This window comes from Oncorhynchus nerka, unplaced genomic scaffold (assembly GCF_034236695.1).
Source record: "Oncorhynchus nerka isolate Pitt River unplaced genomic scaffold, Oner_Uvic_2.0 unplaced_scaffold_1113, whole genome shotgun sequence".
NCBI classification, from domain to species: Eukaryota; Metazoa; Chordata; class Actinopteri; order Salmoniformes; family Salmonidae; genus Oncorhynchus; species Oncorhynchus nerka.
In genome coordinates, this window is record NW_027040209.1 from 8,947 (window position 1) to 18,554 (window position 9,608).

Genomic DNA, 9,608 nt, shown 5'->3' on the forward strand with positions numbered 1-9,608 from the left:
GTGACGGCCGGCCGCCCTACAACCTGCCCGCTTGACCCTATCCCTCCTCTCTTCTCCAGACCATTTCCGGAGACCTCCTCCCTTACCTCACCTCGCTCATCAACTCATCCCTGACCGCTGGCTACGTCCCTTCCGTCTTCAAGAGAGCGAGAGTTGCACCCTTCTGAAAAAACCTACACTCGATCCCTCCGATGTCAACAACTACAGACCAGTATCCCTTCTTTCTTTTCTCTCCAAAACTCTTGAACGTGCCGCCCTTGGCCCAGCTCTCCCGCTATCTCTCTCAGAATGACCTTCTTGATCCAAATCAGTCAGGTTTCAAGACTAGTCATTCAACTGAGACTGCTCTTCTCTGTATCACGGAGGCGCTCCGCACTGCTAAAGCTAACTCTCTCTCCTCTGCTCTCATCCTTCTAGACCTATCGGCTGCCTTCGATACTGTGAACCATCAGATCCTCCTCTCCACCCCTCTCCGAGTTGGGCATCTCCGGCGCGGCCCACGCTTGATTGCGTCCTACCTGACAGGTCGCTCCTACCAGGTGGCGTGGCGAGAATCCGTCTCCACACCACGTGCTCTCACCACTGGTGTCCCCCAGGGCTCTGTTCTAGGCCCTCTCCTATTCTCGCTATACACCAAGTCACTTGGCTCTGTCATAACCTCACATGGTCTCTCCTATCATTGCTATGCAGACGACACACAATTAATCTTCTCCTTTCCCCCTTCTGATGACCAGGTGGCGAATCGCATCTCTGCATGTCTGGCAGACATATCCGTGTGGATGACGGATCACCACCTCAAGCTGAACCTCGGCAAGACGGAGCTGCTCTTCCTCCCGGGGAAGGACTGCCCGTTCCATGATCTCGCCATCACGGTTGACAACTCCATTGTGTCCTCCTCCCAGAGCGCTAAGAACCTTGGCGTGATCCTGGACAACACCCTGTCGTTCTCAACTAACATCAAGGCGGTGGCCCGTTCCTGTAGGTTCATGCTCTACAACATCCGCAGAGTACGACCCTGCCTCACACAGGAAGCGGCGCAGGTCCTAATCCAGGCACTTGTCATCTCCCGTCTGGATTACTGCAACTCGCTGTTGGCTGGGCTCCCTGCCTGTGCCATTAAACCCCTACAACTCATCCAGAACGCCGCAGCCCGTCTGGTGTTCAACCTTCCCAAGTTCTCTCACGTCACCCCGCTCCTCCGCTCCCTCCACTGGCTTCCAGTTGAAGCTCGCATCCGCTACAAGACCATGGTGCTTGCCTACGGAGCTGTGAGGGGAACGGCACCTCAGTACCTCCAGGCTCTGATCAGGCCCTACACCCAAACAAGGGCACTGCGTTCATCCACCTCTGGCCTGCTCGCCTCCCTACCACTGAGGAAGTACAGTTCCCGCTCAGCCCAGTCAAAACTGTTCGCTGCTCTGGCCCCCCAATGGTGGAACAAACTCCCTCACGACGCCAGGACAGCGGAGTCAATCACCACCTTCCGGAGACACCTGAAACCCCACCTCTTTAAGGAATACCTAGGATAGGATAAAGTAATCCCTCTCACCCCCCCCTCCCCCTGAAAAGATTTAGATGCACTACTGTTCCACTGGAGGTCATAAGGTGAATGCACCAATTTGTAAGTCGCTCTGGATAAGAGCGTCTGCTAAATGACTTAAATGTAAATGTAAATGTTTAAAGGCACATTCAACTTAGTGTATGTGAACTTCTGACCCACAGGAATTGTGATACAGTGAATTATAAGTGAAATAATCTGTCTGTAAACAATTGTTGGAAAAATGACTTGTGTCATGCACAAAGTAGATGTCCTAACCGACTTGCCAAAACTATAGTTTGTTAACAAGAAATTTGTGGACAGTACCGCTCAGTGGAGTGGTTGAACAACGAGTTTTAATGACTCCAACCTAAGTGTAAACTTCCGACTTCAACTGTATGTGTGTACGGTTGTGTCATGTGTGTGTGTGTGTGTGTGTGTGTGTGTGTGTTTAAAAAAAGTGTACCTTTATTTAACTAGGCAAGTCAGAACTAATTCAAATTGATGGTCTAGGAACAGTGGGTTAACTGGTCCACGAACAGTGGGTTAACTGGTCTAGGAACAGTGGGTTAACTGGTCTAGGAACAGTGGGTTAACTGGTCTAGGAACAGTGGGTTTAACTGGCCTAGGAACAGTGGGTTAACTGGTCTAGGAACAGTGGGTTAACTGGCCTAGGAACAGTGGGTTAACTGGTCTAGGAACAGTGGGTTAACTGGTCTAGGAACAGTGGGTTAACTGGTCTAGGAACAGTGGGTTAACTGGTCTAGGAACAGTGGGTTAACTGGTCTAGGAACAGTGGGTTAACTGGTCTAGGAACAGTGGGTTAACTGGTCTAGGAACAGTGGGTTAACTGGTCTAGGAACAGTGGGTTAACTGGTCTAGGAACAGTGGGTTAACTGGTCTAGGAACAGTGGGTTAACTGGCCTAGGAACAGTGGGTTAACTGGTCTAGGAACAGTGGGTTAACTGCCTTCTTCAGGGGCAGAATGACAGATTTTAACCTTGTCAGCTCTGGGATTTGAACTTACAACCTTTCAGTTACTGGCCCAACACTCTAACCACTAGGCTACCCTGCTGCCCAGGGTGTGTGTGTGTGCATGCATGTGCAGTGTGTGTGCGTAAGGTCGTGCATGCAGTCGTGTGTGTGTCCTCACCAGTACATTGCCCACCCTTTGTGGAAAGCTCATGCTATGTGTGTATTTGGTGAAGAAGCGTGGAACGTAAGATGGAGGAGAAGGGCAGGCGGCTGAGGCCAGGTCCAGACCACAGGGGATCCCTCTGAGCAGACACACAGACGGAACGCCCAGACGCCTGGCTATCAGACTGCCTGTAGGGACCAGCGGGTCGGTCAACACCGCATCAAAACCCTGGAGAGAGAGGGAAGGATGGAGAGAGGGATAGAGGAGGGAAGGAGAGAGGGAGAGGGAAGGAGAGGGAGAGGGAGAGAGGGAAGGAGAGAGGGAGAGAGAGGGAAGGAGAGGGAAGGAGAGAGGGGGAGAGAGGGGGAGAGAGAGGGAAGGAGAGGGAGAGAAGGAAGGAGAGAGGGAGAGAGGGAAGGAGAGGGAGAGAAGGAAGGAGAGAGGGGGAGAGAGGGGGAGAGAGAGGTGGAGAGAGGGAGGGAAGGAGAGAGTGAGAGAGGGAGGGAGGGAAGGAGAGAGTGAGAGAGGGAGGGAAGGAGAGAGGGGGAGAGATGAGGTAAGTAGGAGGAACACACAAGCTCACATGACCTCTCTCACACACACACACACACACACCCTGACCTGACTGACCTGCTGTTCCAGAGATGTGATTAGTGTGGTGTTGAACAGCAGACTCTCAGCAGTAGTCAGTATGAAGGAGCTGACACTCTGGATATTAGCCATGCGTTGAGTCATCCGCTCCACTAGGGGCAGTGTGGCAGCACGCAGGTTATCTGTATGCTTGTCCATCAGCATGTCCACTGTCTCCTGGCCGTAGGGGACAGGATATGACACAGTCCTGCAGTTGCTGCTGGGGCCCAGACGCATGCTCACCTCGGGGATCACCACGGTAACCTGGTGTCCACGGCGACCCATCTCCTCGGCGATGGCCTTAACCCCCACCCAGTGGCTTCCGTCCATCGGTACTACCAGCAGACGGCCCACGGAACCAGTCGGACCACCGACGCCAGTTACATCATTACCCGTATCAACGGTTTGACCAATTACAATCTCAGGGCTACTAGTGTCATCACTAGTATCACCAGTTAAATGGTCTGCTCTACCAGGTGAACCAGTCTCTATACTACCACCACTAGTCTCTATACTACCGACAGTCTCTATACTACCCCTAGTCTCTATACTACCACCACTAGTCTCTATACTACCACCAGTCTCTATACTACCACCACTAGTCTCTATCCTACCACCAGTCTGCCCCATAGCTGAGGCACATACCCACAACAGGCACATACCCACAACTGCTGTTACCCCCATATCTATCTCTCTCTCTCTCTCTCTCTCGATAAATGAGAACCTTTCTTGACTGTCTTCTTGTGTTCTTGTCATGTGTCTCCTTATTAAATATCCTTTGTCTTTCTCCCTCTCTCATTTACTCTGCTTCCTAATCTCTCTTGGACTGGATTGTTCTGAATTCCTCTGTGTGTGTCACAGGACACTGCTGAGGGAATAACAGCTCATAATAAGGTCTGGAATGGAGCGAATGGAATTGCAATAAATCCCTTTCATGCGTGAGTTCCAAATATCTCTAACGGTCGCCCCAGCGTGAGTTTTTTTATGCACGTGATGTTAGAATGTTCTCTCCATTCCAGAATGTGATTGATACGTAACAGTACATTTTATCCGCGCTGCCCTCAAACTAAAGCACGCAGCCTGTTTATATTTATAGGTTGTTTTAACTTCAATTTCAAATGATTTTCAAACAAGTTTTTATTTTCTTAAAACAGTTTGAATTTAGGTGTGTTACGCCTCCTCATTCATTCACATAAAAATAGTCATTTTTACTTTTGCGGATAATTACATTTTTGGGACATTTCTGACACGGACAAAATTCCCCAAGCACTACCCAATTGTTTGTGCAGTTCACGTCTGCAGACATTTGCTCATCTCCCGTCAGAACAGGATCTGCACACGTGTTCACATTTTCTATTCCACATTTCTATTGTAGCGTACTGTATGTATGGAGCATAATATATTTGTGTATATTCTTTATCACCGCGGACACGTGAGGTAACGTTACTCATTTTATAACCTTTATGGTGTTATAGTCAATCGTGCTTACGTAGCCACATTCTTCTATTAGCTCTGTAAAACAATGCTAAATGCGTCAGAGAAGTATTATCTTGTGTTGCATTTTGAAGCTACCATGGCCTTATGACTCTCAAGTGGTGCAGCGGTCAAAGGCACAGCACATCAGTACTAGAGGCGTCACTACAGACTCCCTGGTTCAAATCCAGGCTGCGTTTCCATCAAAGTAAGTGCCTTATTACGTTATAATAGTTATAATAATAGTTTCTGCTGTAGCTGTAGATCATAATATATTCCTTATAACTGCGGACACGTGAGGTAACGTTACACATGTTATAACCTTTATGGTGTTATTGTCAATCATGCTTACCTAGCTACATTATTCTATTAGCTCTGTAAAACGATGCTAGTTGCGTCAGAAAACTATTAGCTTGTGTTGTATTTTGAAGCTACCCTGGCCTTATGACTTCCAAGTGGCGCAGCGGTCTATGGCACTACAGACACCCTGGTTCAAATCCAGGCTGTATCACAACTGGCTGTGATTGGGCGTCCCATATTGCAGCGCACAATTGGCCCAGCGTTGTCCGAGTTTGGCCGGTGTAGGCCATCATTGTAAATACTAATTTGTTCTTAAATTACTTGCCTAGTTAAATAAATAAAAGATATGACCATGGTTTGTTTATTTGGTCTATTCAGCATAGCTCTGTTCTGCCCTGCCTTGCCCCCTTGTGGAGCTCAAAAGTTAATTTCTTACTGTTATAACTCAAATCTGATTTTGTCAATGCAATAAACTATTTTTTTTATAGCAGTGTTTATTATGTTACTTCTTTGTAGTATTGTTTTATTGCTATATCCTTATATTGTATTCTAATGAATAATTCCTCTTTATTCTGTACTTTCAGAAACCAGAAACATTATTTGTCAATATCATAACTGGAGCTGGACATCTTTGGAGCTGAAGAATGAGGACAGCTTTTGTATGCTAACGTACACTCCTTAACAGTTGTACTGGATGAAAACACAGCAAGAAAACACATATGCCAATATGTAATATTAATCTATTTTATTGCAGTACTGGTAGTTGGTTCAACAACTTGTTTTACTAGAGGACAAAAAACTGAATATGCATAACCCATATTTAATATCCATGCAGTGACTGAACAACAACTGCATTTCCACCCCCATCTCTAAGGCATAGTATCATGGCTGCAACAACACTGAATGGCGCAGAGTGGGAGGTTACGTGGTTGACTGCCGGCACGCGCTACTTGTATCAATAAATCACTATCAGAAAATGTTTTGTGTGGTAATTATTTGTGTATTTACGATTTTATTCACATGTTTTCAATTCTAGGTGACAAATCATGCATTCCGATTCTTGCACAGATTGTAATGGGCACATATTATGTGTGTAAAATACCTTTTTGAAGGTTGTACTGATTATGATGAGCTAAGCTAATTCCAGCTGTGTATCCATGTTTGTTGACATACAATGCATTCTGGGATTCACGTCTGTTTGACCAAAGATGTTATAACAAAATGAGGTGAGTAAGAGTTCACTAATTTTTTGAGGACTTCCGGAAATTCATGGTGGAATGTGAACGACGGTAGATGACACACCCCTTCAACATGCATACTACAAACAGACCAAACTCATCTCGTCTTCTCTTATTATCTTCGGTTTCTGTGAGGAAAAAATGCATGGCTGCGCACTGAAACTAATGTCGGATTACTTTCGATTTCTATAAAGTGTTTTACCTAGTTATTTCGATCAATGGTGAGCTCACTCACCCGTGATGTGATTAATTATATACAGTAATTGCTATTAGCTAATTCATATTGTAGTTTACGTCAGCCGAGAGTTAGAAAATATGACTGCTTGTGTTGGGTCAATCTTTCCTCAGCGCTAGGACAAATGTAGCCTACATTTTTCCGGTTAGGATGATTGTGTTATGCTATATCTTCTGTGAATATCTGAACAATCCATCCAAAAATAAACTGCTGACATTCTGGACATAACTTTGTAAGGACTGTGTTTGTGTAAATAGTTTCTGAAAAAAGTGTGGCCAGCTCAAACGCTGATTGTTGCGTCATTCCGAAACTGCCGTTCTAAACGAGCATTCTAAATGAGTGTTCTAAACACACAGGTGTGATCGTACGCTTCAGGGACCACTGTAGAACGATCACACCCGTGTGATGGTACGTGTGAAAGGGTTAAGCCATATGTTTGATGTATTTCAAATAAAAGAAAATAATACAACAGGTAGACCTTACAGTGAAATGCTGAATACAACAGGTGGACCTTACAGTGAAATGCTGAATACAACAGGTGTAGTAGACCTCACAGTGAAATGCTGAATACAACAGGTGTAGTAGACCTTACAGTGAAATGCTGAATACAACAGGTGTAGTAGACCTTACAGTGAAATGCTGAATACAACAGGTGTAGTAGACCTTACAGTGAAATGCTGAATACAACAGGTGTAGTAGACCTTACAGTGAAATGCTGAATACAACAGGTGTAGTAGACCTTACAGTGAAATGCTGAATACAACAGGTGTAGTAGACCTCACAGTGAAATGCTGAATACAACAGGTGTAGTAGACCTTACAGTGAAATGCTGAATACAACAGGTGTAGTAGACCTTACAGTGAAATGCTGAATACAACAGGTGTAGGTAGACCTTACAGTGAAATGCTGAATACAACAGGTGTAGTAGACCTTACAGTGAAATGCTGAATACAACAGGTGTAGTAGACCTTACAGTGAAATGCTGAATACAACAGGTGTAGTAGACCTTACAGTGAAATGCTGAATACAACAGGTGTAGTAGACCTCACAGTGAAATGCTGAATACAACAGGTGTAGTAGACCTTACAGTGAAATGCTGAATACAACAGGTGTAGTAGACCTTACAGTGAAATGCTGAATACAACAGGTGTAGTAGACCTTACAGTGAAATGCTGAATACAACAGGTAGACCTGTAGACTTACGAGCCAGTACAGAGTCAATGTGGAGGCTATATACAGGGTGTTACGGTACAGAGTCTATGTGGAGGCTATATACAGGGGGTACCGGTACAGAGTCAATGTGGAGGCTATATACAGGGTATTACGGTACAGAGTCAATGTGGAGGCTATATACAGGGGGTACCGGTACAGAGTCAATGTGGAGGCTATATACAGGGTATTACGGTACAGAGTCAATGTGGAGGCTATATACAGGGGTACCGGTACAGAGTCAATGTGGAGGCTATATACAGGGTATTACGGTACAGAGTCAATGTGGAGGCTATATACAGGGTATTACGGTACAGAGTCAATGTGGAGGCTATATACAGGGTATTACGGTACAGAGTCAATGTGGAGGCTATATACAGGGTATTACGGTACAGAGTCAATGTGGAGGCTATATACAGGGTATTACGGTACAGAGTCAATGTGGAGGCTATATACTGGGTATTACGGTACAGAGTCAATGTGGAGGCTATATACAGGGTATTACAGTACAGAGTCAATGTGGAGGCTATATACAGGGTATTACGGTACAGAGTCAATGTGGAGGCTATATACAGGGGGGTGTCGGTACAGAGTCAATGTGGAGGCTATATACAGGGGGTACCGGTACAGAGTCAATGTGGAGGCTATATACAGGGTATTACAGTACAGAGTCAATGTGGAGGCTATATACAGGGTATTACGGTACAGAGTCAATGTGGAGGCTATATACAGGGGGGTGTCGGTACAGAGTCAATGTGGAGGCTATATACAGGGGGTACCGGTACAGAGTCAATGTGGAGGCTATATACAGGGTATTACGGTACAGAGTCAATGTGGAGGCTATACTACAGGGGGGTGTCGGTACAGAGTCAATGTGGAGGCTATATACAGGGGGTACCGGTACAGAGTCAATGTGGAGGCTATATACAGGGTATTACGGTACAGAGTCAATGTGGAGGCTATATACAGGGGGTACCGGTACAGAGTCAATGTGGAGGCTATATACAGGGTATTACGGTACAGAGTCAATGTGGAGGCTATATACAGGGTATTACGGTACAGAGTCAATGTGGAGGCTATATACTGGGTATTACGGTACAGAGTCAATGTGGAGGCTATATACAGGGTATTACGGTACAGAGTCAATGTGGAGGCTATATACAGGGTATTACGGTACAGAGTCAATGTGGAGGCTATATACAGGGGGGTGTCGGTACAGAGTCAATGTGGAGGCTATATACAGGGGGTACCGGTACAGAGTCAATGTGGAGGCTATATACAGGGTATTACGGTACAGAGTCAATGTGGAGGCTATATTACAGGGGGGTGTCGGTACAGAGTCAATGTGGAGGCTATATACAGGGGGTACCGGTACAGAGTCAATGTGGAGGCTATATACAGGGGGTACCGGTACAGAGTCAATGTGGAGGCTATATACAGGGTATTACGGTACAGAGTCAATGTGGAGGCTATATACAGGGGGTACCGGTACAGAGTCAATGTGGAGGCTATATACAGGGTATTACGGTACAGAGTCAATGTGGAGGCTATATACAGGGGGAACCGGTACAGAGTCAATGTGGAGACTATATGCAGGGGGTACCGGTACAGAGTCAATGTGAAGACTACATGCAGGGGGTACCAGTACAGAGTCAATGTGTGGGGGCACCGGTTAGTTCAGGTAATATCTACATGTAGGTAGAGTTAATTAAAGTGACTATGCATAGATGACAACAGAGAGTGGCAGTGGTGTGGAGAGGGGAGGGGGGGAAATTAAAATAGTCATTTGACTAGGTAGCCATTTGACTAGCTATTCAGGAGTCTTATGGCTTGGGGGTAGAAGCTGTT

General features: G+C 46.0%; 1 protein-coding gene and 1 long non-coding RNA gene across 3 annotated transcripts; one reads left to right on the forward strand and one right to left on the reverse strand.

The window, feature by feature from the left end:
- Positions 1 to 2,582: 2,582 nt before the first annotated feature.
- On the reverse strand, positions 2,583 to 4,154 carry LOC115122635 (UDP-glucuronosyltransferase 1-6-like). Its single transcript, XM_065016157.1, has 2 exons — positions 3,306 to 4,154; positions 2,583 to 2,903 (listed from the first exon to the last, which is right to left on the reverse strand). Exons 1-2 carry the CDS (start codon positions 4,059 to 4,061, stop codon positions 2,598 to 2,600), a joined length of 1,062 nt encoding a protein of 353 aa, XP_064872229.1. The 5' UTR covers positions 4,062 to 4,154; the 3' UTR covers positions 2,583 to 2,597.
- Positions 4,155 to 4,186: 32 nt separating this feature from the next.
- Positions 4,187 to 6,774, forward strand: LOC135570091 (uncharacterized). 2 transcript variants are annotated; one of them, XR_010463424.1, is made up of 3 exons: positions 4,221 to 4,742; positions 4,874 to 4,986; positions 5,663 to 6,774. It is a non-coding gene; the product is annotated as an uncharacterized LOC135570091 (long non-coding RNA). The 2 variants fall into 2 exon arrangements; XR_010463423.1 differs by having other exon boundaries at positions 4,187 to 4,986.
- Positions 6,775 to 9,608: the final 2,834 nt, after the last annotated feature.

What these genes read in the sequence shown, in the direction of transcription:
- LOC115122635 (XM_065016157.1), bottom strand. Translation starts at nt 4,061, where the DNA reads ATGACAAGAACACAAGAAGACAGTCAAGAAAGGTTCTCATTTATCGAG. An exon ending in TCACATCTCTGGAACAGCAG is followed by an intron (nt 2,904 to 3,305) that starts GTCAGTCAGGTC and finishes CTCTCTCTCCAG; the next exon opens with GGTTTTGATGCGGTGTTGAC.